At 38.2% G+C, this 27,505-nt stretch overlaps 3 protein-coding genes across 4 annotated transcripts; 1 reads left to right on the top strand and 2 right to left on the bottom strand.

The window, feature by feature from the left end:
- The first annotated feature begins 101 nt into the window (after positions 1 to 101).
- On the top strand, positions 102 to 6,052 carry LOC123874549 (D-aspartate oxidase). Its single transcript, XM_045919973.1, has 8 exons — positions 102 to 272; positions 613 to 716; positions 1,160 to 1,363; positions 2,049 to 2,274; positions 2,818 to 2,882; positions 3,390 to 3,507; positions 4,303 to 4,411; positions 5,869 to 6,052. Exons 1-8 carry the CDS (start codon positions 189 to 191, stop codon positions 5,967 to 5,969), a joined length of 1,011 nt encoding a protein of 336 aa, XP_045775929.1. The 5' UTR covers positions 102 to 188; the 3' UTR covers positions 5,970 to 6,052.
- Positions 5,965 to 9,877, bottom strand: LOC123874553 (omega-amidase NIT2). 2 transcript variants are annotated; one of them, XM_045919978.1, is made up of 6 exons: positions 9,559 to 9,877; positions 8,751 to 8,897; positions 8,196 to 8,380; positions 7,703 to 7,871; positions 7,153 to 7,386; positions 5,965 to 6,612 (listed from the first exon to the last, which is right to left on the bottom strand). In XM_045919978.1, the coding sequence occupies exons 1-6, from the start codon at positions 9,623 to 9,625 to the stop codon at positions 6,518 to 6,520; spliced, it is 897 nt and encodes a 298-aa protein (XP_045775934.1). In that variant the 5' UTR covers positions 9,626 to 9,877; the 3' UTR covers positions 5,965 to 6,517. The 2 variants fall into 2 exon arrangements, with proteins under 2 accessions (XP_045775934.1, XP_045775935.1); XM_045919979.1 differs by having other exon boundaries at positions 9,665 to 9,876.
- A 1,778-nt stretch (positions 9,878 to 11,655) lies between these two features.
- On the bottom strand, positions 11,656 to 23,910 carry LOC123874546 (zinc finger protein 26-like). Its single transcript, XM_045919970.1, has 13 exons — positions 23,515 to 23,910; positions 22,933 to 23,067; positions 22,194 to 22,541; positions 21,594 to 21,779; positions 20,778 to 20,915; positions 20,077 to 20,204; positions 19,087 to 19,161; positions 17,313 to 17,445; positions 15,989 to 16,122; positions 15,125 to 15,266; positions 14,710 to 14,829; positions 13,872 to 14,069; positions 11,656 to 13,564 (listed from the first exon to the last, which is right to left on the bottom strand). Exons 1-13 carry the CDS (start codon positions 23,620 to 23,622, stop codon positions 13,370 to 13,372), a joined length of 2,040 nt encoding a protein of 679 aa, XP_045775926.1. The 5' UTR covers positions 23,623 to 23,910; the 3' UTR covers positions 11,656 to 13,369.
- Between the last annotated feature and the right edge of the window lie 3,595 nt (positions 23,911 to 27,505).

Below are 27,505 nucleotides of genomic sequence, written 5' to 3'. Positions count from 1 at the left end.
ATATAGGTATTTACTTATATCAACTTAAGTATGCACATAATTAATAATTATTTATTTAAGACCTTAGATGACCTTTGGTACATAAACTGATAATAAATGCACTTATGAGTTAAGTATTCAAATAATCATACACAGTTTGGAAGATTTACGTTTGCATATGAATCCAATTATTTTTTACCCAGAGAATTATGACTAAGGTCGCTGTTTTAGGAGCAGGAATAAATGGTTTAACTTGTGCTGTGAAAATCAAAGAAAAATATCCAAATGTTAACGTAAGTGCAAAATTACCAACTTTTTATAAAAATCAATTTAAAACTTTTCCAAAAAATGGTATGGGTTTATAATAAAACTGCAATATCTTATACCTACCTACCCAAGTTAGACTGCTGTTTTTTTTTACTTGTGCTAGGTCAATGGGAAGTACCCACACTAAAGATTTTTATCACCCCAAATTGACAGACTCGACATTCAGACAGACAGACAGACAACGAAGTGATCCTGTAAGGGTTTTATTTCTCCTTTTGAGATACGAAATCCTAAAAAAGACATTAGGTATATGTGCATTGTTATGGAGTCAGTAATGACAGAGATCTGTAGTTATGTTTTCTCCAGGTGGTTATAATATCATCGGAGTTCACGCCGAACACAACGGGAGACGGCTCCGGAGGCTTCTGGTATCCTTACCACTGCGGGAACACACCACAGGAACTTTTATGGTAAAGCTCAAACTATTTTTTTTTTTGTTTCTCTCTCGTCTGGCTTTACAAAGATTAGCCAATGTCAAGTTTGTAGTTATTTGTAACAAGTTAGTTAAACTATACAAGTATGGACCCCGTCTGTGCCGGCGCTCGCCGACACACGCACGGCTCCCCCTTAGAGCGCTTTCCAGTCAGTTTTAACAAGAAAACTCTCCAAAAAGGCAGAGCACGCCCGCCAGCTAACACCAATACAGACGAAGTCAGCTGAAACTACATTTGTATAGAAATTAGTAGATATTCCATTTTGATCGCGAGCCTATTCGAAGACGCTGGGCTATTTATTGCACCCGGACGCCACCATAAGTTTTTTATTTTATTTTCATTTACCCCTTTTCTGTTGAGGTTTGCATGGGAGGGGACCTTTTTGAGGAGAGCCCCTTTACATACAATATTTTTTTCAGCAAATGGGGCGGGGAGACGTACAAGTACCTGCTGAGATTATGGCAGGAGGGCGGTTATGACGTCAGTCTGCTGCCCATGTACGAACTGTACAGAGAACCAACCGAGCTGCGCGTCAATCTCTGGGCGAGTCAAGTGTACGGTTACAACATCCTTGACAAAAAGCAGCTGGACTACTTGAGTGGATTGTACACAGTGAAATATGTGTAAGATTTCATTGAATCACTGAATCCTCCTAAGAATAGGGTTACCATCTATAAAATCTATCAACTAGGACAAGGTGCTCGAAAACTTATGAATTTTCGAGCGTAAGCCCCAGAAAAATCTAATATCTATTTTTTCCTTCTTAAAAATAAAATCTCAAAGATTTACATACAAATCTTACTAACTTTTTAACACATAAGTACTTACGAGTAGGTTATGGATTCATTTAAAGAATGTGCCTAGGTACATTCATTGAGCCGATTAGTTAACTTTAAAATGAGAAGCAAATTACGTTTGGCAGGTATGTAGGTCTTATAGCACAACAAAAGGAAAAAAAATCCGAAAACTGTGAATTTGTGGTTACTTAAATCACATGTAGATGGCGCTGACCGTTATTAACTTGCAGTGTTGCACATTTATCTAAAAGTGTTATATCTTTTATGTTGGTTTTTTTTTAAATTATATAGACTAACGCTTGGCTGCAATCAGACCTGCTAGCAAGTGATGATGCAGCCTAAGATGGAGCGCGCTTACCTAGAAGTTGCCTATTCACTCTTGACTAGAAGGTACCCATATTATATTATAGGTGGAAGTACGGAACCCTTCGTGCGCGAGTCCGACTCACACTTGACCGATTTTTTAATATGAATGAAAACAACCACCACCAAACCCGGTTTTCAATTTCAGAGCCGGTCGTACTTTTACGACATTCATCGTGTACCCGCCGACAATATTGGCGCATTTGTACCAACGATTCCAGGCAGCCAATGGACAAACCCTGCAACACAAGATAGTTTCTCTGAAAGATAAAATACTCGAAGATTTCGACGTGGTAGTGAATTGCTTGGGACTCGGTGCGAGAGACGTGGTGCCTGACGATAAAGTGCATCCCATTAGAGGGCAGATATCACGGGTTTGTATCTATGCTGTCCAATGAAATTGCTTTAAAATTAAAGAATTATTGATTTTAGGCTAGTATTCGGCTCTAAAAATGCTTGACATAATTTTATGATTTGATCATAAACTGGTTTCGATTCGAGGGCGATATCAAGAGGGTTTATTCAACCTATTGGTGAATACCCTCAATTTCTCCTAATGGATGTTGTATAGAAGCAGGTGTTACTTTGCGGAAGTTCAAGGAACCAACAGCTTAAACCAGAGAAATCTGTATGGTACAATATGTAGCGCCCGCCCTCCCACTGCTAAACATACAAGAAAAGCCTGCCACCAAGCAAACAATACGCACCAGCACATAGATGCCTAAACCACGACGCACGTTTCGCTCCGCTACCGAAGCATCCTCAGGAGATGTAGACGTTACAATGCACAATTTGCAAATTGCAGTCTCCTATTGGAATCCCTTATTGGAGATTAGAATCATAGATTGCTTCAAAATTGAACAATTGTGGATTCCAGATTATTTTTTAGACACTGCCATAATTTTATGCTTTTTCAGGTGTTAGCGCCGTGGGTTACCAATGCTTTGATAGACGAAGACTCTGGGAACTACATATTACCAAAGTAAGTAAATAAAAGTCATCAACGTAAGAATTCTTCTAAAACTCTTGTCTGCTTCCATCAGTCTGTGTTTGGATTTTTAAATGTTCTATAGGCACAAGCTTGACCTCAAGCACGCCTGATGGAAAGTGATGTTGATGTGGCCTAAGATGAGAGGCGTTTATTTAGAAGATGCCTTTTCACTCCTCAAAACATCTTTCTTTTGACCTGTCCTATTAAATCTTTTACAGGCATACATGAAATCTTGTTCAATTGAGCATTTTTTTTTATGCAAGTATGATTCATATCATGCAATTTATTCTCGAACTTCGAACTTTTTTTTTATAAATCGTTTACAAGTTCAAGTGATGATGCAAAGATGAAAGCGGGCTTATTTTGAAGGGGTATGAAAGTTTTTATTAAACTTTCTCTCCTTGGTCTCTACACGGCAACGTACTGGCACAGTTTTGCCGGTAGGGTGGTAGATAGCCACGGCCGAAGCCTTCCTCGAGACAAAGTATTTTGTTTCAGTGCACACAACTGCATTTTGGGCGGCACTCATCAAAGGAACGATTTCAACAGAGGCATTGTTGACAAGGACACCGATTTTGTTCTCAACAGCTGTAAACAACTCATGCCGGGACTAAAGGTGGGTACCTGAATCTTCAAACTCGAATAAACCACAAAAAGTGTTAGAAGGACCAACTTGACAAAGTTGAACCCTCGAGCCAGATTTCATAAAGAATCTTGCGGTTGTAATATTTCGACCGCATTTTTCTGTTTCCGTGGGGGTGCCTAGATATTTTGCTGTCGTTCAAAAATATGTAACTTTCAGCCAACCTTCGGATCCTTCGTATTCACACACTTTTGTGAACGTTATAATATGGAAAACGTAATGCAGGTTTCCTCGCAATGTTTTCCTTCATCGTTAAAGCAAGTGGTAATTGGGATTCGAACCTGCGCGCAGGTTTATAAACCCTCGACCCAAAAAGAGGGGTGTTATAAGTTTAACGTGTGTATCTGTCTGTGCCATCGTAGCTCCTAAACTAATGAACCGATTTCAATTTAGTTTTTTTTGTTTGATCAAGTCTCTGTGTTCTTAGCTATAATAATTGAAGAAAATCGGTTTAGCCGTTTGAAAGTTATCAGCTCTTTTCTAGTTACTGTAACCTTCACTTGTTGGGTGTGTTATAAATTTTCAATTTACACTTGTTTTGCTTTGTGATATAACTACCTACCTGCCAAATTTCATGATTCTAGGTCAACGGGAAGTACCCTATAGGTTTTCTTGACAGACACCACAGATGGACAGACAGACAGACAGACAGACAGACATACAGACAACAAAGTGATCCTAATAATAAGGGTTCTACTTTTCCTTTTGAGGTACGGAACCATACAAATAATATAATTTCCTTCTTGGTAATAAACGTTGTTGTCCCAGAACGCAACACTGATCTCCCACTGGGCAGGCCTGCGCCCCGGCAGAGAGTGCGTGAGGCTGGAGCCTGAACTACGAGACGGCAAACTCTACATACACAATTATGGACATGGTAGCACTATCACATCACACTAATATTATAAAGGCGAAAGTTTGTTTGTATGTGTGTGTGTGTGTGTGTATGTTTGTTACTTCTTCACGCAAAAACTACTGAACGGATTTGGCTGAAATTTAGAATGGAGATAGATAATATCCTGGATTAGCACATAGGCTACTTTTTATCCCGGAAAATCAAAGAGTTCCCACGGGATTTCGAAAAGCCTAAATCCACGCGGACGAAGTCGCGGGCATCGGCTAGTAAGTTTATCATCATGGACGGTAGCATCATCATGATCAACCCATCACCGACTCACTACTGAGTACAGGTCTCCTCTCAGAACGAAAAGGGTTTGGTCACTATCTACCACGCGCCCCAGGTGCCGATTGGCAGACTTCACACACCATTGAGAACATTATGGAGAACTCTTATGCTCTAGCATGCAGATTTCCTCACGTTTTCCTTCGCACATAACTTCGAAAGGCGTGTGCCAGGGATCGAACCCCTGATCTCCCGAATAGGAGACTGACCTCTTAAGACTATTCTCACAAATTAGTTGATACTAGAATTAATTTCTTAAACTGGACCCTTTCAAGTAAAGATTATTATATAAACCTGTGAGGATGATACTACCATTGTCGCAATTAAAATACCATAAGCCTACGTTATCGTATTAATTTACAAATTGCGAAAAACCAAATTATGAATTTCGCGGGCAGGCCCGTCGCTTCCACCTTAACCACTAGGATATTTTGGATGGCATATACAGGGTGTAACAAGAACGCTAGCAAAAACGAAGACAGGGGATGGTACTGATAAGATACCATAAAAAACTACGAAAAAAAATTTAAAAATCCAGTATTTTTTAAAATTTCACAATATATTGCAAATCAAACATCTGACTGACGCGAGAGGTTAACGAACGTTCCGTAAATAGGTCACTCGAAGTCAATGCCGCGTCGGAGGCGGGGCACTGACCCAAGTTTTGCACTATATACAATGCGAGTTTAAAAAATACTAAATCACTAAAACTACAAGATAAGGCAAATGGTAATTGGTGATGGATTGTGTTAAGGCAGATGCAACGGGTCTGGCCGCGAAATTCAAAAATTTGGTTTCTCGCAATTTGTATACTAATACGACAAAGTAGGCTTATGGCACTTTAATTGCGCTAATTTCTTAAAGTGGACCCTTTCGAGTAAAGATTTTTACATAAACCAGTGCGGATGATACTGCCATTGGCAATTTAAGTGACATAAGCCTACTTTGTCGTATTAGTTCACAAATTGCGGAAAACCCAAATTAAATTTGAATTTCGCGGGCAGACCCGTCGCATGGTTATTGTCCCTTAACTGTAGTTTAGTGTAGGGGCAATAACGCTAAGTTTTTGCTAGTGTTCTGGTTACACCCTGTATATTGAAATCTCTTTACTTATTCAGCAGGTTCTAAAGACTATCTTCACTATCTTATAGGAGGCAGTGGACTGACTTTATTCTGGGGCTGCGCGACCGACGTTTTGGAAATATTCGACAAACACATGATCCAGGGACAGAAACAAAACTCCAAACTTTAAGTACAATGTATATTAAACAACGTATCAAAATAATTATTTTATCTGCCATTTACACATTATAACAATATTATTATTATTATATTTATTTAAATAACATGATTTTGTTTTAATAAAAAAATATAATTTTTAATATTGAGCACTATGTGTTTTAAGTTTTAACAGGCTGAGCAGATGAGGGACAGTTGGCCGTGGAGCACAGAAATGACTCACTAAAAATCAGTCAAGTGCGAGTTGGAGTCATACACGAAGGGTTCCGTAGTCCATACCATCGTCCAAGGAATAACTGACTAACAGACAAAATTAGAAAGACTTTGGCATCCAAGAACCTGCATAGCCCCAAAGAATAAGATGTCTTAACAAGAAATATATTTTGATTCAAATTAAATGCAATGGATTTTGTGGGACTCAACAGATTTTGTAGGACAAAAGTTATCGATGTATTTCTAGATAGGACGTAGTACGATTTTTGGCATAAAACAATAACAAAAGCAAAGATACTTAAAGCAACGTAGGAAACATAATAAAAATAGTTTTAATATAGTATTTGGTTAGCATTTGGTTTTGATAACAGTGTCATAAATATCCGTTCTCCTCTGAACTCTTATCGGTATTTGACTCCGTACTTCTTCCACGACGCTTAAATCTGGAAATAATGAATTCATATTTAAATAAACTACTAAAAAAGCCGTAACAGCGTAGTGGTAGACGCCCGCCTCGAAGGTCGGAGGCACAATCCCGGACACGCATCCCTAACTTTTCGAAGATATGTGTATTTTAGGAAATTAAATATCACTTGCTTCAACGGTGAAGGAAAACATCGTGCAGCAATAAGGCCGCCTTTGCATACAATGGTTTTTAGTTTCTTGTTTTGTCTTGGTTTTATTCTTGTTTTGTGTGCAATAGTCTTCTATCTGACAGGAGGAAACCTGAGAGTTCTCCATAATGTTCTCAAAGGTGTGTGAAGTCTGTCAATCCGCACTGGGCCAGAGTGGTGGAATATGGCCAACTCTATTATTTTGAGGGATAAAAAGTAGCCTATTTAACTCTCCAGGTCTTTAACCCCACAAAAAATCACGTCGATCCGTTGCGAGGTGATTGAAAGACAAACCAACAACCAATAAATAAACAAACAAACACACTTTCGCATTTATAAAATGGATAGTGATAAAAAATCGACACTTACCGATATCTGCAAGTAACATGCCAGGTTTCTCATCTAACTTGGCAACAACGTTGGCCCAAGGGTCTACCAATGTGGAATGTCCCCATGCCACATAACCAGCCTCAGTATCTCTAGCGGGACTGACGAGCGCCACCCATAACTGTTCATCATTGGCCCGAGCTCTGGCCAACAGTTCCCAATGTTTGGGACCAGTCGTCATGTTGAATGCAGCCGGGTATATGAGGACTGAGCAACCTGGAAAATGGTATATTTTTTCTGTGAAATAATGAACTTGCTCACGAAGTCATGGTACAACTATAAAGGTGTCTTTTACCACACTTGGGCGACAAAATATTTCCGCACACAAAGAAAAACAAGCAAATTAGGCTTTTTCCAAGCATTGTCAAGGACTTCCACAAAGTAATGCCTGCTATCATATTACTCTGTAGTGTATTTCTTAGTGGAGAAATCCGTGTGGAAAAATTAATTATCACACTAGTGTGGAAATGTTTAAAATGGCCGCCAAACAGAACACAGTTGTCTCATATTAATATTATATATTAGCACCTGCCTTGCTTAGCCATGAGATGCGCCATTTCCCCAAATCGCAAGTCGTAACAGATGCCCACGCCGATCCTGACGCCCTGGTACTCGAATGTGGTTATCTGATTTCCCGGGCTCAGCACCTCAGACTCTTTGAACGTTATCTTGTTTGGAATGTCTATATCAAACAGGTGCATCTGTGAAATTAATACAACGTTTGAAAAATAATTTATAAAACATGACTGCCCTATTAAATCTATGCTCCTGAGAAAAGCATATATACAATCGAAGATTATGTGAACGATAAGAGAGCGTGGATTTGACCTCCAACTCGCTCCAGCAGTGTGCGGGACTCAAATCTTCGAAAAGAGCAACCACCGCGTTTCTTGCTGGTTCTTCTCGATAGGAAAGGCATTCCGAACCAGTGGTAGACGCTCTTGACGATTCAAAAGTACTTGTAAAAGTTTAATTGAATAATAATATTTTGAATTTAGAAAAATCCCTTCCCACAACAATATTACCTTTCTGTGCTGAGCCAGCAGTTTCCCGCTCCCGTCCCACACGGTGCAGGTGTTGAACAGCTCGTCCCCGCAGCGCTCGGGCACGGTGCCACCCACCACGCACACGCCTGCCTCTGCCGCCGCGCGGGACAGAGCGCGACACGTGGCGCCCGAGGGGACCTCCTCCGCATACTCCGAGAAAAACTCTGAAACAGTAAAAAACTACCTTCAAACAACAATAATCTTGTGATAATTTATTTTTTAAATAGCATATTTAAGACATTTTTAATATAAAGCCATGGCATTGCAAATAACACTATTTAAGACAAGGTGCTGAGGTAACTTATATTTTTATGCCATTTTTATCATTAACTAGTATTTAATTAGATCCTACAAAATATTTTTTGTAGACTTGTTTAATCATTATACTGTACTGATTTGACTTTCGTAAGCGCTTTTATAAGTCTAAATCGAAGAATAAATAAATACAAATACAGATATTCTATGTTTTTTTCTGCACCCACTGATAATAATTGACAAGGGCTAAAGATGAATGATAAAGTAGTATTAACTCACTAGTGCCGTAAGGGGAGTTGAAGCACTCAGGTAATGCTACAATTTGTGCCCCCTGCTGCTTGGCCTTGTGTATCTCACTGACTGCCGCAGCAACATTCTTCGCCTTGTCCGCACCTACTGACAGCTGAACCAGGGCTATCTTAAAGCCTACAAATGAAGAAATGACTAATTTACACTATACTTTGGTTTTCCTTAGTATACTTAAATGGTAAACAAGTAGCTTCTTGCTGAAATGCGTAAGAGAGAGTTACCGGTAGTCGGCAGACTGACAATAAAATCATGATAAGAGTGAGAAACCCAACTCCAGAAACAATGATTTGTTCATCTTTTAAACAAACGGAACACATACTTGAGGTAATAAAGTATAGTTATAATTAACAGGCATACTTTGTGAAATTGGATGTAGGGGGTAATCTCAGGAACTAATGATCCAGTTCTGAAAATTCTTTCACTGATAGATATCTAGACTATCTCTGAGTGCTAAAGGCTATAAATTATTATATCTGGAAGTCCTTGAGCATTGCACATATCAGCACTAGGGGGCTTGCAAGGCTAGTTTTTAGTTGAAGTACATACTGTCATAGTTTTTAAGGTATGATTGTTAGTTCAGTGTTACTTTTAACTAGGAACATAATAGGAACTAGGAATAATAATAATAAGAAACAAATAGTTATTGTTATCATTTGTCTTGATACACATAACCTTTAAGGTCAAAACTTTGATAGTTTGATATCTACTTAAGAAAATTACGTTCTCTGAGAAGAATTAAGTAACTAATTAGACAGTTATAGTGGTTGTTATACTCTACCCTTATGATATAACGCTGGTTTCTTAGCAAACCGTGGATGAACTGCATCTATCGCACTTTCACACATTTTAACAAAATCTTTATAGTTTTAATTAAGAACGATTACCTCGCCTCAACATTTCAAGTTACTGGACTGTCTGTTCACACTTCACGATTATTTATAGGTATATCATTAGTTTTTAAGTGCTTTTAGGGGTTTTAAGAACTTTTAGTAGGTAATGCAAAAACAATCTCAGGGAAAACCGGAGAATTGATAATTTTACCACTGGAAAGTGAAACTTTTTTGAACTTTGTTTTGACGTATGTTTGACATTGTAGACTTTTGTTTCTGGTCGGTGATTTTAGACGTGTTCTAAACAAAATAAGAAGAAGTCATGAAGAAGTAGATTAATTTTTGAGTTTGACATTTGATAACAGTGACTGCCGCAAGGTCGTAGAAGTAAAAATCATTCAATCCAAGAATTACTGCACTTGCGAGGGCCCTTGAGTTTAAAAAATTAAGGCGGCGCCACATGCTTGCAGCAAACATCAAACAGCATGCATCGGCAAACACAACAAGTATTTTTATATGTTCGCTTCATGCTTTTGGCAAACAACAAACAACAAGCACTGGCAAGTGTGAGGACGGATGTTAGCGGATGCTTGTCAAGCAACGCTTGTGTTCGATCCATAGACATACCAATTTTCGCTTCGGTTCGATCAGATCCAAAATGACTACAAGCCAAACAAACCATAGTCAAACATTGCATAATGTCTGCGCCAGACACTTGTGACAAATGGCAAGCGCTCCGAAGTTCCGAAGCTTTGGTATAATATGCAAACATCCATCCACACACTTGCCAATGCTTGTTGTTTGCTGTTTGTCGCAAGCATGTAGAGCCGCCATAGAAATGAAGTTAGTCTTGCCCATAGACAGTAGAATACATTTTTTGGTTTTACCATGGTTTTACATTTTTAAAGGTTTTTACGATGACGGTCTTGCCCATAGATTAGACCAATAGTAGACGCCTTCTTTAAATAAGTTTCTGGGATCCCCCCATATATTTATCTCGTAAATACTACTTTCAAATCAATTCAGTACCCACACTACTAACAGTTAATGTATGTATTAATCTATACCAGGAAAGCTTAAACTAGATTAGCGTTTGAACTGAGAGGGCTGCCGGCTTCCCTTTTGAAGACTAGCGTGACCAAACAAACAAGTTTTTACCAAGCGGCAAGCCCATTGCAATGGTCAAGACCACCAAGACCCTGTTTCACAACCACCAGATCCACTTTGTCTAACGAATATCTGATAGACGTTTTGACAGATTCCCAATACATAAACTACCGTCACTATTTTTGCGTTAAATAAAGTTTTGCAAGGCTACTCAGGCTCTACTGCACGGGGAGTATCATCATCATCAGCCTGTGGACGTCCACTGCTGGACATAGGCCTTCCCTATAGAGCGCCACCACACCCAGTCCTCAGCCTTCCTCATCCAGACACTTTATATCGTCGGTCCATCATGCTGGAGGGCGTCCCACACTACACTTGCTTAAACGGGGAGTACGGATAAAGAAAATTTTCTAGGCAGACTTTTTTTTTAACCCCCGACCCAAAAAGAGGGGTGTTATAAGTTTGACGTGTGTATCTGTGTATCTGTATGTCTGTGTATCTGTGTATCTGTCTGTGGCATCGTAGCTCCTAAACTAATGAACCGATTTTAATTTAGTTTTTTTCGTTTGAAAGGTGGTTTGATCGAGAGTGTTCTTAGCTATAATCCAAGAAAATCGGTTCAGCCGTTTGAAACTTATCAGCTCTTTTCTAGTTACTGTAACCTTCACTTGTCGGGGGTGTTATAAATTTTTAATTTACACTTGTTTATTGATTACAACCACACAGTTGACTGCGATCTCATCTGGTGGTAAGTGATAATTTCGAAAGGGTATGGAAATCATATTAAACCCATACGCTTATCGGTTTATACAAGGCATCATTCTAGAATTCTAAATCCCTTGTTTGTGATAACTAGCCACGGCCGAAGCTTCCCACCAATCAAAGTTAGAAGGACTAGTAAGAAAATAAAACAGAACCGAATACAAAATCTTATTCAGTTTATTCAATTCTTTATAATATATAAATACATACCCTAATAATAATTATAAAGCGCATTACATCAGAACGTACTCGTACCTACCTATTTACATGAATTAAAACTAGCTAAGAATAATAATATAATTATATGGCAAAAAAACTCGCATACCTAAATACTTTGTCTAAAATCTAAACATTGCATGTTTTCAAAATAAAATAATACTGCTATCATCTATTAAGTCTGGAGTAGACACTTGAGTGATAAACGGTGATTGATCACTAAACTCTTGCTTCTAGACTATCATTTATTTCTACCAATGTGTCACTTATAGTGGTCCCTAAGCATTTAGGCTTAGATCTATTGACTTTGCCTAGTCTTAAGTTTCTGTTAAAACGAAATAGATTTATGCCGGCGATATAACGCTGTCTCGTTTTATCAGTGTCTTATGCCTGAGCAAGTCTAAGTGCGATCTATAGATCTCAACCTTAGTGTAATGATTCAAAAAACCGGTCAAGTGCGAGCCGTGCACTTTTTCTATTGGCTTACAACATACTTTATGAATCGTTGTTTTCAGTATTTTTTTAGTTTAAATACAGTATACGGTACATCATATACCGAATTTTCATCGATCATATTCCTAACTATAAGTATAACGCATTACTGAGGAGGTTCCTGCAGTAGTAGAGCGGTATCGGAGGGTGACAGTTGTCGCAAGTTACAAAATCACTGGAAATATATAACGACCTTTAAAAAGAGATAGTGGTATCGTAGAGCGTTGTCGCTGTCGTTGAGACCGACAAAACGTCGCATAGGAATGAGTGACAGAGACAACGCTCTACTAAGTCGGTCTATGTGCTTCCGCAAAGTAACACCTGCTTCTATTCACTACTACAGGAACTGAGGGATGCTGTGCTGGTCTTTGTGCGCCTGCGTCTTGTTTCTTCGCTCGAGTCTGGAGCGGCTGGTGTATGGCGACGGCTGTTTGAGTACCGTATACCTAGTCGGCTGTTTTGGAGGATTATAGTGCACTAAGCTTGTTATTCCTTGTATGTCATGTACTTCTGCATAGTAACACCTGCTTCTATCCAATAATGTCATTAGTATAGGAACTGAGGGATGCTGTGCTGGTCCTTGTGCGCCTGCGTCTTGTTTCTTCGCTCGAGTCTGGAGTGGCTGATGTTCAGCGAAGGCTGTTTGAGTACCATATACCTAGTTGGCTGTTTTGGCGGATTATAGTGCACTAAGCTTGTTATTCCTTGTATGTCATGTACTTCTGCATAGTAACACCTACTTCTATCCAATAATGTCACTAGTATAGGAACTGAGGGATGCTGTGCTGGTCTTTGTGCGCCTGCGTCTTGTTTCTTCGCTCGAGTCTGGAGCGGCTGGTGTATGGCGACGGCTGTTTGAGTACCATATACCTAGTCGGCTGTTTTGGAGGATTATAGTGCACTAAGCTTGTTATTCCTTGTATGTCATGTACTTCTGCATAGTAACACCTGCTTCTATCCAATAATGTCATTAGTATAGGAACTGAGGGATGCTGTGCTGGTCCTTGTGCGCCTGAGTCTTGTTTCTTCGCTCAAGTCTGGAGCGGCTGGTGTATGGCGACGGCTGTTTGAGTACCATATACCTAGTCGGCTGTTTTGGAGGATTATAGTGCACTAAGCTTGTTATTCCTTGTATGTCATGTACTTCTGCATAGTAACACCTGCTTCTATCCAATAATGTCATTAGTATAGGAACTGAGGGATGCTGTGCTGGTCCTTGTGCGCCTGAGTCTTGTTTCTTCGCTCGAGTCTGGAGCGGCTGATGTAAGGTGAAGGCAGCTTGAGGTGCACCGTCGCCACGTGTAGCTTCCTGCTATTGGACTGAGCAAATGCCTTCCCACATACTTCGCATTCATAGGGTTTTACACCTGTGTGACTCTGGAGACAAAAATAAATAGCATATTTTAGCACTTTGTAGTCTGTCTGTCTGTCCATCTGTCGTTTCTATCAAGAAACCTATATTTTAACTGATATTATTTCAAAAAGTTATTTTTAATAACATGTTCAAGAAGACAACCGTCAATATAAACTTTTTTTTCTGATTGGTGATTTCATATGTCATGATTTGAGTCCACGAATGATGCTGTTTATAATAATGAAAGTAAGCGAAGATCTATTAATTTGCTTTTAACCCTGGAAACCTATATTGAACTGAAGCTCATACAGACATAACGACTTTGCTTACCCTGAAATGCCTGTCCAGAGCGCCTTTGCACTTGAAGGCCTTGGCACAAACAGTGCAAGCATGCGGTCTATGGTCGGAGTGAGTCTTCTCGTGCATTTGCAGGTTGGTGCGGTTGAAGAACGCTTTGGGACACTGCTGGCATTTGAACGCGCGCTCTTCAAAGTGTGTTCGTTTGTGGTACACTAGGAAGGCGTTACCCTAGAAAGGGAAGAAAAAATTGCGTTAGTCTTTGCCGGTTGTATGAAGTTATGTGGACATTAATCGTGTATAGTCCATTAAAAAGCCTAGGTGGCGTCATATCGATTGAAAGTCAGAAACGAACCGACAACTTGTTGTTTATTTCATTTTTTCTCCAGTTCGAAGTAAATTGGTGTAATGGCAATTCTACCATTTTATTATCTTTTGCCCAAGACTTCATCTGCGAGGATTTTGGTTTTTCGAAATCCCGTGGGAACTCTTTGATTTTCTGGAACCGTTGATGACGGAGCACAATAGACCGACAACGCCTCGTTACTCCGCCAGCGGATGTCCGCCTCAGCTAACCCACCACTGGGACACTAACCTAACCCAACCACCGTTAGAGGCATGCCGGAACCACAGCACGCCAACCAACCCGAGGACCACACTGTGAACGACGGACCACCCCATGCCCATCACCCACTCCTCTCGAGGAGTAGGGTTCGCGGGGAAGGCAATCCCCTTTCCACGTTCTCCATCCTCAACATCTCTCCCCGCCCATCACCAAACTAGACCGGCGAGAGACCAGTGGGGCAGCAAGCTTTAACTTCTCTCTTTGTAGTATAGTTGAGTATAATTTCAGACGAGTATAGTGCGTTACCCGGAAGCTCTTGCCGCAGATGTCACAGATGTAGTTCTTCTGTATGGGGTAGTTCTTATCGGGGTGCGCTCGCCGGAAGTGCGACCAGTACTCCCGCGCGTTGGGTATCTCTTCAGAACACTGGAAAAAACGTACAATAGGGTATTGTAGCCTTTTTTAAAGTTCCGTACCTCAAAAGGAAAAACGCAACCCTTATAGGACCACTTGATTGTCTGTCTGTCTGTCTATCCGTAGTCCGTCATGACTCATGACTGTCAAGAAAACCTATAGCCTTGTACCTATAGGGTACTTCCGGGTCCTACAACGGGAAGTACCCTATAAGTTTTCTCGACAGAAACGAAAATGGAGTGTGTGTGCTTTTGTATGGGCATGGATGTGCGTGTGTGTCTGTATGTAAGTATGGCGGTACCCTTACATGTTCGCAGTTGGTAGGCCAGGTTAGCGAGTTGGGCTTCTTGCCGTAGTTCTTGGGCCTCTTTTTGGCGTGAGCTCGCCTGTGGTGCACCCTTAACGATTCAGCGTCCGGGAACGATTCCCCACACATTCGACACCCATTGCTGAAATCAATCGATTTTTTATATAACGCTCCTAACAATATGGCATGTTATCTTTCTCCACCTCTATACTATATTCATGTATATTACTCTCTCAGTTATGTAATCCATATCCATACTAATATTATAATTGCAAAAGTGTGTCTGTCTGTTAGCTTTTCACATCTCAACAGTTTAACCGATTTTGATGAAATTTGGTACGAGTTAGTTTATATCCAGGGGAAGGACAAAGGCTTCTTTAATACCGGAAAATCCAAAAGTACCTAGGGGATCCTTAAAGGCCCATACGTTTTACTGATTTATATGAAAGGTATAGAGTTTGCTTGCATCACGGAAATTGACATAGGCAACTTTTTATCCCGGAAGATCAAAGAATTCCCGCGGGATTTAAAAAAAAAAACGAAATCCACGCTGACGAAGTCGCAGCCATCATCTAGTCCTAAATAATTTAGAGCCAAAAATCTCAGTGGGCGTTAACCATTTTGAGTCGCCGACCCATCACAAACGAAACTGTTTCCGAATTGAATTTCGAATGTTTTTTGAAAAGATGCTTTTGATCAGGTGGTTGCTCAAAATGGTTAACGCCCACTGAGATTTATGGCTCTGAAATTTGTATGGGATTAAGTAACTATACTAACTACTTCCCATGGATCGAGTATAGTTCCCTCTCTTTTCTACTGTAATTGTAGAAAAGAGAGAGAAGATATCAAATATCTTAAACTCACTTAAAGTCCGTGCTCTGCGTGTGTCTGACGGAGGTGACCATATGTCGTTTGAACGCGGCAATCGATATGAATCTGACGTCACACTGCTCGCAATATGGCGTGTCGTCCTTCTCCCCCTCAAGTTCTTCTTTATCCTGGAAAAACAAACGTGAAGTGGGACTTCGTCTGTGGTAGCGTTTGCTGGCGCGCGTGTTGTGACTTTTGGAGTGTTTTTTTGTTAGAAGTCCGGTTTTTGTGTTCTGCTGGTGTTTATTGCTGGTGGAACTAACTGGGAAGCGCTCTAAAGGGGTGCCGCGTGTATGTCGGCGGGCGCCGGCACAGACGAGGTCCATACTTATACATATAGTTTCCCTAACTTGTAAATAACTACAAACTTGACATTGGCTAATCAGTGTAAACCCAGACGAGAGAAAAAAAAAACAAACGTGAAGTGTTGTGGGACCACAGATAAAAGAGAAGCGTTGTATATAAAATCAAATCGTTTCGTACGAGTCGGTGGAAATTCGGACTGTAGTGGTTCAGATCTTGGTGATGCCTCGCGGTTCAACCAGCTATAAATATACCTAACAAGATAAAATTAAACAGCACTAAAACCTAACTACTACCCGCGAACTTCCGATAAATACAGATACAGTAAAATTGTCTTTCTATCGCTTAGTGTATTTTAACATTGTACTATATATATATATTTATGAACTCAGAATTTTTTCCTCTTTCATTTAATATCCCACTCGATACAACAGCATATAAATTTTTTTGGAGACACCGACTTTTTGGATGTTGCATCCGTCAGGTCGATATTTTCGTATACAAAGTAGCCTATGTCACCCGGATCACAATAACGATTCGATTGACCTCTCATGCATCAAAATCGGCTCAGTAGTTTACGGTGGAACACACCTAACCACCTAGTTACATACATAGACTGCTAAAATCATAACTCTTCTTTTTGGCTTTGCCGTAGTCGGGTAAAAATACACAATCGATGGAAGTGAGCGTAAAACCGGGAGCATGGACTTCGCCTGTGGTGGGGTTTTTTGGCGCGCGTGTTGTGACTTTTTGGAGTGTTTTTTTGTTAGAAGTGGCCGGTTTTTGTGTCCTGCTGGGGTTTATTGGTGGTGGAACAGACCAAGGAACTGACTGGGAAGCGCTCTAAAGGGGCGCCGCGTGTATGTCGGCGGGCGCCGGCACAGACGAAGTCCATACTTATACATATAGTTTTCCTAACTTGTAAATAACCACAAACTTGACATTGGCTAATCAGTGTAAAGCCAGACGAGAGAAAAAAAAAACCGGAAGCAACTCAGAGTAAAGTTGAACTCACAACTACGTCCTTGTGCATCATAGTCTTGTGCATGTTGAGGCCCAGGTTGCTGACGAAGGAGTACCCGCACACGCCGCAAATGAACTCCGACGGGTGCTTGATGCGCACGTGGCTCAGGTATGACGTCCATTTTCTGTTAAAACTCCATTATGGTTATTATTGGAACATAATAATATATGTAATCTCATTACATCAAGAAAAACTTAAGAAACAAAAATAGTGTTCTACTTTTGTAGGATGTTTATCTGTCATTCGATATTCGAGATTCGATGTTTCGTTCCACATGATTGTCCTAAAAAGTATGTCTTCTTGTAAACATTAAATTATAATTATTAATATAATAAAGATTGAGTTTGTGGGACGAACCACATTTTATTATTACCATTTGTTATGCTTTTATGACATTTACTAACAAGAACCAGAGTTAAAAGAATCCAAATCCGTCCATCATTTTTTGCGTTAAAGAGTAACAAACACACACACAAACTTTTGCCTTTATAATAATGGTGTGAAGTGTGATTCAAAAACTGTTCACATGAGATAAAATAGTTACCTGAATCCTACCGACTGCGCCACATTGGATCACAGGATCATTTTAAACTGAAGTGTTTGTAATTCGCGCAGTCGATAGGAGCCAGTTAATGTTTACTCACGTTAAAATCTCAAATAGCTTTAACCGAGAGCTGTAAGATGAGGCGGAACAGCTGTACTTTTTATGGATCAAAAATTAATGCATTATTGCTAACAAAATCAATGCTATATGACAAATTCAAACTTTTCACATGAGACGAAATAGTGGAAAAACCTAAATCCTACCAGATGCACAACGTTTGATCACGGGCTCATTTTAAACTGAAATGGCGCAGTCGGTAGGACCCAGTTAATGTTTACTCACGTTAAAATCTCAAATAGCTTTAACTGAGAGTTGTAAGATGAGGCGGAACAGCTGTACTTTTTATGGATCAAAAATTAATGCATTATTGCTAACAAAATCAATGCTATATGACAAATTCAAACTTTTCACATGAGACGAAATAGTGGAAAAACCTAAATCCTACCAGATGCACAACGTTTGATCACGGGCTCATTTTAAACTGAAATGGCGCAGTCGGTAGGACCCAGTTAATGTTTACTCACGTTAAAATCTCAAATAGCTTTAACTGAGAGTTGTAAGATGAGGCGGAACAGCTGTACTTTTTATGGATCAAAAATTAAAGCATTATTGCTAACAAAATCAATGCTATATGACAAATTCAAACTTTTCACATGAGACGAAATAGTGGAAAAACCTAAATCCTACCAGATGCACAACGTTTGATCACGGGCTCATTTTAAACTGAAATGGCGCAGTCGGTAGGACCCAGTTAATGTTTACTCACGTTAAAATCTCAAATAGCTTTAACTGAGAGTTGTAAGATGAGGCGGAACAGCTGTACTTTTTATGGGTCAAAAATTAAAGCATTATTGCTAACAAAATCAATGCTATATGACAAATTCAAACTTTTCACATGAGACGAAATAGTTGAAAAACCTAAATCCTACCAGATGCACAACGTTTGATCACGGGCTCATTTTAAACTGAAATGGCGCAGTCGGTAGGACCCAGTTTAGGATAGGTATAATAAATTGTACAACTTTTGTTTTCAATGCACGTTATGACTGCCCGTACATGTTACATGAGACCTATAGAACTTAAGAAATAACATAATAATTGAAGTAATTAAAGTGAATTTTATGGGCGATTGTAACAAGTAAAAAAACAAGGTTTACTCACGTCAAAATCTCGTCACAGTACTGACATTTGTATGTCACACCTTTGTGCCAGCGTTGATGTTGCTTTGCCTGCGTTCTGTAATTGAAACATTTACTTGCGTCTGCGCAGACGAAGGACTATTGTCCACGGAGGACAAAAGTCCCTGACTTTATTACGGTGTTTCACTGTACCATTAGTCCATCGTGTGCATTATGCGATGCAGTTCTAAGCTTGAAATCTATTTGACTTTCCTTAGACTTAAGTTTCAGTTAAAACAAGACAGATTTATGCCAGCGGTAGCGTTGTCTCGTTTTAACAGTGCCTTAAGTCTGAGCAAACTCAAAGTACGCTCTAGAGGTCTCAGCCTTAGTTGCTCATTTATGTCTGCCGCTGACATTAGCTTCTAGTCTGCGCAGACCCTTAATCTTATTTCTAGCTATATGATTATCGTAATTTTTATATGCTCGCCAAATTGAAACTATATGTTAGACTATATGTTGGAACTGACACTATCAATAAATTACTGTATCAATTTTTAACCGACTTCCAAAAACGAGGCGATTCTCAATTCAGTCTGTTTTTCAAATGTTTGTACATCGATTTCCCCGACATTTATGGACCGATTTACATTGGTCCCATAATTTTTTAACCCCCGACCCAAAAAGAGGGGTGTTATAAATTTAACGTGTGTATCTGTGTATCTGTCTGTGGCATCGTAGCTCCTAAACTAATGAACCGATTTTAATTTAGTTTTTTTTTGTTTGAAAGGTAGCTTGATCGAAAGTGTTCTTAGCTATAATCCAAGAAAATCGGTTTAGCCGTTTGAAAGTTATCAGCTCTTTTCTAGTTACTGTAACCTCCACTTGTCGGGGGTGTTATAAATTTTTAATTTACACTTTTTATCCTTATCGTAGACTAGCTTAAACTCAAGCTAAGTATAGAAGATTCAGAAAAAAAAGTTTTTGAAAAATAAACTATTCTGGGTTATTTGGATAATGACGGATATCTTACGTAGTCCTAGAAACGTATTGGCAAGACTTGCAGGCGTATTTCTTCTCGTGGTTAGCGGAGTGCTTCTGTAGCGTCCGCCTCGTCTTGAATCGGAATTTGCAGATAGGGCACTCGATGTCACCCGCACTCTGGAAAAAGTTTTCTCAAAATAATTTTCTTTACATGCATCCGCTATGAAATTTTTAAATTTTGTTTTTGATATTATTTAGTTCAGTTTCACGTGCGCACGCAGAAACCCGTTTTTTAGACTGTATGATAGTTCAAGAGATAATCCTTTGTAGCTAAGTATGTGATTTTGATCTAAAAGTAAAGCTTATAATAGACTCTTATAATTGTATGAAAAAACATTATCTTTGACCAACTTCTGCTGTCCCGATTTTTTCTTCCGATTCAGTCCAATGTCAGTCAGTTTTGTTAACAAAAACAAAACAACCAGCTCGGAGGAAAACCTTCCAATTGTTACTGTCGCCGATTGTTGATTGCCTCCTTTTGCTCGTCTTCCTAAGTTGAACCTGATCTCCAGACCGGGGCGCGTTTGGAACCCTCGTAGCTTTAGTTTTAAGTTTACATAATTAATTATCACCACTATATTATCATCTTACAAATCTCACAATTCTGACTATCAAATGCTGTACAATATATTACACATAGTAATAATAGTTACTTTGAATAAATTATTTTGATTTTGATTTTGATCTCACCGGGTCGTGTTTGCTAATGTGGTGCTTCCACGCGTCGGCGTCTATGAAGCCCTTGTAGCACAGAGTGCACTGGTACAGCGCGTTGAGGTAATTAGACGAATGCTGCCGCTTGCTGATCTCCTCCTTTTGCTCTTCTTCCTGGTGAGAAGTTAATGCACAAGTGTAAATTAAAAATTTATAACACCCCCGACAAGTGAAGGTAACTAGAAAAGAGCTGATTAAAAATCGAAAAAAAATTCTTGGAATATAGCTAAGAACACTCTCAATCAAGCCACCTTTCAAACAAAAAAAAATCTAAATTAAAATCGGTTCATTAGTTTAGGAGCTACGATGCCACAGACACTTATACACGTCAAACTTATAACACCTCTCTTTTTGGGTCGGGGGTTAAAAAGTACCTACAATCAGGTAAACAGGAAAAAATATAAACTTTTAAAAGAGATAATGGTTTTTAGGGCGTTGTCTGTTGTTCAGACTGGCAAAATATCACATTGGTATGAGTGGAAGAGACGACGAAATACGAAGCCGAAATCTCTTTTTAAAGTTTGATTTGCAATATTTCCTGCCGGGCGTTGCACCTAATTTTACTATTATAACCTTAGGTGACAATTAAAACAGGCAATCTTTATCTTAGCTGATTTAAAAACTGTCTGTCTATATTTCAGTAAGCATGGTCGGACTTTTTACATCGCAACCTACGAGTACCATACTTGTAAGCTTGTAAGATATACTTGAACCACAGTGAATAAAGGTTAGAGAGGATAAACAATTTTCTACGCGTTCTCACGGAATTAATGAGGTCAACTCATCACTTACTGATAACTTGATAACAGTACAATAGTTCTCCAGATCAATATCGTCTGTGAGAACTCCACCAGTGTTCTTAGTTCTTCGCGACTTCCCCAAATTCTTCACTGCCACTTCATTCTTCCTAGGCCGGCCACGCTTACGTTTGACTGTAACTTCTGGGATATCTTGCAGTATTGTGCTTGGTTCTGCAATCTACAACTGACTTTTGAGTACCTACCTACTAAATTTTTTCAAGAATTCATCTGTGTGCATCTAGTTTTTTAAAGAACTTGTAGGAATTGCTTTAAATCATACCTTAATGCCTATGTTATAGAGAGCACCTACAGCCAAAATATCAAATTTTTATACTTATGGGTTTCGACTACACTTTGATATGTCAGTCAGTTTCAGCTGCTTTTATAAATACAGATAAGAAAGTAATGTATTTTTTTTCACATGATCTATATGGGTCTATTTTGGTCCTGTTCTATGAAAAATGTTAACCAAATCTTAATTCGAAACGCATGTACTCGCACTCGATTATTACACTACACTATTATTTAACATGACCATCTGCACAACAATAGTAACATTATAATTTGGAGTAATCACGTGAATTATACTTACTTCAACTTCCACATCAAATTTGAATCGCTGAGGACTATCATTTGTCTCTGAGTCAATCTCTTTTCTCTTTCTACTTTTTTTTCTCTTTCTCCCATTCTCTTCTTTCTTCTCTTTATGAACAGATAGGGGTTCATCTTCATCGGTTGATAACGGTGTCAACTCATCAAAACCATCTTCAAGTTTAATACTTTCTTTGTCATCAAAATAATTTTCTGAAACTTCTACAGGCTCTTCTTTCACATCGACTATACCTGAGGTTATATTTATGTTTGGTACTCTATGTATGGTTAAGTAGTCGATTAAGTATAAGTTTTCTCTGTCAATTTGTTTTATTGTGTCTCTTGTTATCTGCAAAAAAAAATCAAAAAGTTTTACTAATTCAACATATCTTGTCTTATCAGTGGTAATCTGCTTTTTAACAATATTTTTTTCTATTCAGTTGGTCAATCCCGGACTCCGAAAAGTTATAGGTGCACAACTCTTAACTTTTTAGAGTTACATACTTTTCAAATAATAACTATCACTTGCTTTGTGGTGAAGAAAAACTTCTTGAGGAAACCTGCATGTCTGAGAGTTCTTCAAAATGTTTTCAGTGCAATGATGTGCAAAGTCTGTCAATTCACTCATGGAGGACTAGGCGAGTTCTCCATAAAGTTTTCAAAGAGGTCTGACAATTCGCTCTTGATCAGTGTGATGGACTAGGCATAATACTTCATACTAAATTTAAAAATAGTCATACCCCTCCACAAGTTTGCAGTAAATCAGTCAAAGCCGTCTGAGCTCTCAAACACTTCTCTTTGAAGGAATACAGCCTTCTCAGCTGAGCTGCACATTGGTAGCAAGCAGTAACTGGCAGATATAAAGACGTAAGTGCCTGAAACTCAAAATAGGACAGATCAAAATAAAATTAATATTAAGCATTTCAATCAGTGACCTCTATCAACCTCTAGTACGCTGGACTTGCTAATGTCGACCTATTTTTGAAGCATTTTCATCACAACATCACAATAAACCCTTCGACGGCTCTCTACGGAGCATAGGTCTCTCTCCAAATGAATTCAAATTTAGCATTTTTTAAACAATAAACAATAATAATACTGTAAAAATAAGGCCATATTATATAAAACAGTAGACACTAAATTAATCTTGAAAGCGGTCATAATTTTTTTTTTTAAGGAAGTTACCGAATGGGTTTAGAATAATGAGCTGATCCTGTTACTAGGCCAATAAACAAGATATTATATAGTTATTAAAAACGTGTTTAAATGGAGAGGAAGACGTTAGATACTTAAAACATTTAAATATCATAGATCATACTCACATTATCTCCAACTAAAAGTTTATAACAAATTTCCAATGGATAAGTATACAGGTTATGCATCTTAACATCTTCCACAAGGCATATTCTACACACATTAACCTCACCCATGGTTTAAATACAAATTTTAATTCATGAAACTTGAAAATAATTCAAAATAAAATCATATGTTCGCGGTTTGTTAATAAAGTAGACTTAGAAAATAATTAGAACTTCTACATTATCAACACTTTTGAAAATAACAGAAACTCTTAGATTTAAACGGCATGTCATACTCTCAAATTAATTTAAAAAAAAAGTTAATACAAGATTATTAGTTAAAACTAGAGATTATTTCAGTTTATTTAATATTTTTACAAAAAATGCAACAAGAATGTCTAATTCTACACAAGACGCCAAAGTGCCATTTTTCCTGTTGACATTTGGCTTACAAAGTGTTGCCAAAGTGTAAGGATTTACATAATTTTCGGCAAGTTTATCCAGGTGATTTTACAGCATAAATAGTTACTTATGCATAAGGGAATATTTGAATAATAATAACAAAATCTCACTGTAATAACATACACTGTTACACACTATGTTATAGAAAATAAAAAGATTAATTCAAAATAATTGATGTTAACTACATATTATTATCAATAGAGGTAGATACACTACATACATGAAAATTCCGTTTGGGCCACGTAATACAAATTCTTTTGGTAAACTATTATCAATGCTACTCAGCATTAAAGGAATCCTCACATTACAATAGGTACGGATTTCATCATTTTAATAACCCTAAGGTAAGGTAAGGTTCTAGGTAAGTAGTTAGGTGGTATTTTAAAAAATTACCTTTTGCAACCCAAAATAGCATCAATCCGTATTTCGTATCGACCAAACATGCAAAACCGTGAATAAATCAAAGATTATATTATAGTCCCATTGTACATATTATGTAATTTTTAAATTAATTAAAGAAAATAGGGAAGACCTAAATGTAGCTAATTTTCATATCTTTATAGGTAAAATATCGCAAAGTGAATCATAGCTGGCAATACTGCAACACTTGTATAATGCAATGGAATGACACTAGATGGCGCTAGTAGTCTTTAAAATCGATAAAATCAGAATACAAACCACCAAACCAAAAGCCTCAACAGCTCAGTGGTAACTTAGAAGACTGCAATCAACTGCAATGCTAGCGACCTTAGTTCAAACTCCACACATTCCGCTCTTACGCATTTAAATACTTATCTATTTAATTAAATAAAAAATGTAGGTATCTAGGTAGGTACATAATTTATGTGCCTACTTCATAGTATGAAAAGCTTTTTTTTAAAACTAATAAAACCGTAAGCAAATAATATTTCGTGGTTTAAGGTACTCAAGTTTCAACATACCGACCTATTTTCACATAGCCAAACCAAGCCACACAAAAAGTTTCGAACCTAGATTTTCGATATTTTTTAACCCCCGACCCAAAAAGAGAGGTGTTATAAGTTTGACGTGTGTATCTGTGTATCGGTGTATCCGTGTATCTGTGTATCTATCTGTGGCATCGTAGCTCCTAAACTAATGAACCGATTTTAATTTAGTTTTTTTTTTGTTTGAAAGGTGGCTTGATCGAGAGTGTTCTTAGCTATAATTCAAGAAAATCGGTTCAGCCGTTTGAAAGTTACTAGCTCTTTTCTAGTTATTTCTGTAACCTTCGCTTGTCGGGGGTGTTATAAATTTTTAATTTACACTTGTGATTTTTTGCGCGCGTTCATACTACATTGACCATCATTTATCACATTACATACCGGACACAATTTATCGTATGTGATGAACAAAAATCACAAATATCGGATAACAATATAAAAATACAGCCCGTTGACAGATCTAAGACGGATGGACAGATGGACAGGGCAGAGACGTAGTAATAGAGTCCTGTTGGTACCTTTCGGGTACAGACTAGAGAACTCTAAAAATGGTTGGTTTCTCGTAGTTGGACATTCGGAGACGTTGAGATATATCAGCAAGGTACAGAAAAAAATCGGTAAAGTGCGAGTTGGACTCACACACGAAGGGTCCCTTACCATCGTACAACATTTTTTTTTTTAATTTCATGGCAGCCATTTTAAAATTTTTATTATTGGTTGTTATGTGGCAATAGAAATACACATTCTGTGAAAATTTCAACTCTATACCTGTCACGGTTCACAAGATACAACTCGCTGACAGACAGACGGACAGGCGGACATCGGAGGCTTCGGTTACGGAACCCTGAAAATAGTAAGATAGATATGGGTATTGTATTGACTATATAGGTATACATAATTGTAATTGACTAATTATAATGTAATATTGACTAATGTTGTAAAGGCAAAAGGTGTCTGTGTGTGTGTGTGTGTGTGTTTTTAAACCTTCATCCATGCGAAAGAAGTTAGACTAAGGATGAAAATCATACTTTTGATGTGACAATATGACAGTTGACTTATAGAGCAAAAATATGGGGAGTGCATTTTCAAAATATACGCACTATACCTATTTCTTTGAAGAAATTAAAAACAAAGAATAACTAAGAGTTAGAAAATAAGCGTTATTTCCTGCGTGCCTTGGAGAGTAGATAGGTACGTAACGCCGTCGGTTCTGCACGTGATCTTCCTTCTCGTTTGGATCACCATCCTATCGGACAATATGAGTGTAGTGTAGAAACACATAGTTGTTGGCGCACACACTTGTGAACAATAATATGATCAGCGCTGATAGCTCTCCATGGAGAGTGGTCACCATCGCCCAAATTCTGTCGGGAAGACATTACGTAGGTATGGTTTTACACGACTGCAAAAGAGTGTGATGGTAATGTTTGAAGGGTTCTTGTATGTACCTACTAGCTTTATGCCCATGACATCGTCTGCGTGGACTACACCAAGATTCTTTGAAAGGGATTTAATTAATAGGACAGTGGTAAGTTGTAGGTACAATGGTTTAATATTTTTGTCCTTAAAAATCAAAATTTATGGTTCTCCTATTATAGAGATGGATTGTTCTTTAAAAAAAAAAAACTATTTTTGATTCCACGAAATGAGAGCAGGATGCTGAATAGCATCTTAACTTTGAACATTACTTACAGAAACATGACCTAGAATAATAATAATAAAATAATACTTAATTGACTAACTATAATGAGTATAGGTAGGTATGATAACTAGATAGAGTATACCCATTATACCTATGTAGTCAGTTGATAATGCCACAGGTACGAAATACAGAAGTAGGTACCTACCTCAGCCATATGTAGATAATGAATGTACCTACCACCTACTTAATTACTAATTATCTACTATAGCATAGTAGGCTTTTATGTAAAATTAATATGATTATCATCGTAATCGTTGTTACGGTCTATCAATCTAGTTTTTGAGGTAGGTGGGTAAAAAGTAGGTAAGACAAATTCATCAAAAAAACCGCTATGTACCTTCCTACTTTGATTCAAAGTAGGTTAGAGGTGCTTACGTAAGCTTGTAATTGCATTATATATACCTACCTACGTTCTCTTTACGTTCATAGTAAATACCTAAACATTTGACATCTACTTTTTACTTATCGCTATCTCTCTCACTCGCGTAGGGGATTATTGTTCGAGGAATGCGCGCGTCGGCAAGTCTCGCTACGCATGTCGATAAGGTTGGAATTATTTTTACCTCAATAAGTGTTTAGTCCCTTTCGCTATACACATAAGGTTGAATTTAGAAGAGAAAATGTAGCAAGATCTTCTGTACAGACATAGAAAACAGTTTCACGAGACTAGCCATAGTGACTACCTACTTTGTAAGAGTACATTCATAAATCTCATTTATTATGTAGGTATTTTTTATCTTATTAAAAGAAGAAAGGTGGCTTTTGGTTGTTGTTATGGCCTTATTTGTTAAAAAATATACGTTTTCTTCTATTGTATGTCTGTAATTTTGAGGGTAATCCAAAAATAGATGAATAGTTTGAAAACTAAAAATGAAAAGTCCTTGAGAAA

The sequence above is a fragment of the Maniola jurtina genome, chromosome 18 (assembly GCF_905333055.1).
Source record: "Maniola jurtina chromosome 18, ilManJurt1.1, whole genome shotgun sequence".
NCBI lineage: Eukaryota > Metazoa > Arthropoda > Insecta > Lepidoptera > Nymphalidae > Maniola > Maniola jurtina.
The sequence above is the reverse complement of the archived record's forward strand: the minus strand, read 5'-3'. Positions and strand labels throughout refer to the sequence as shown.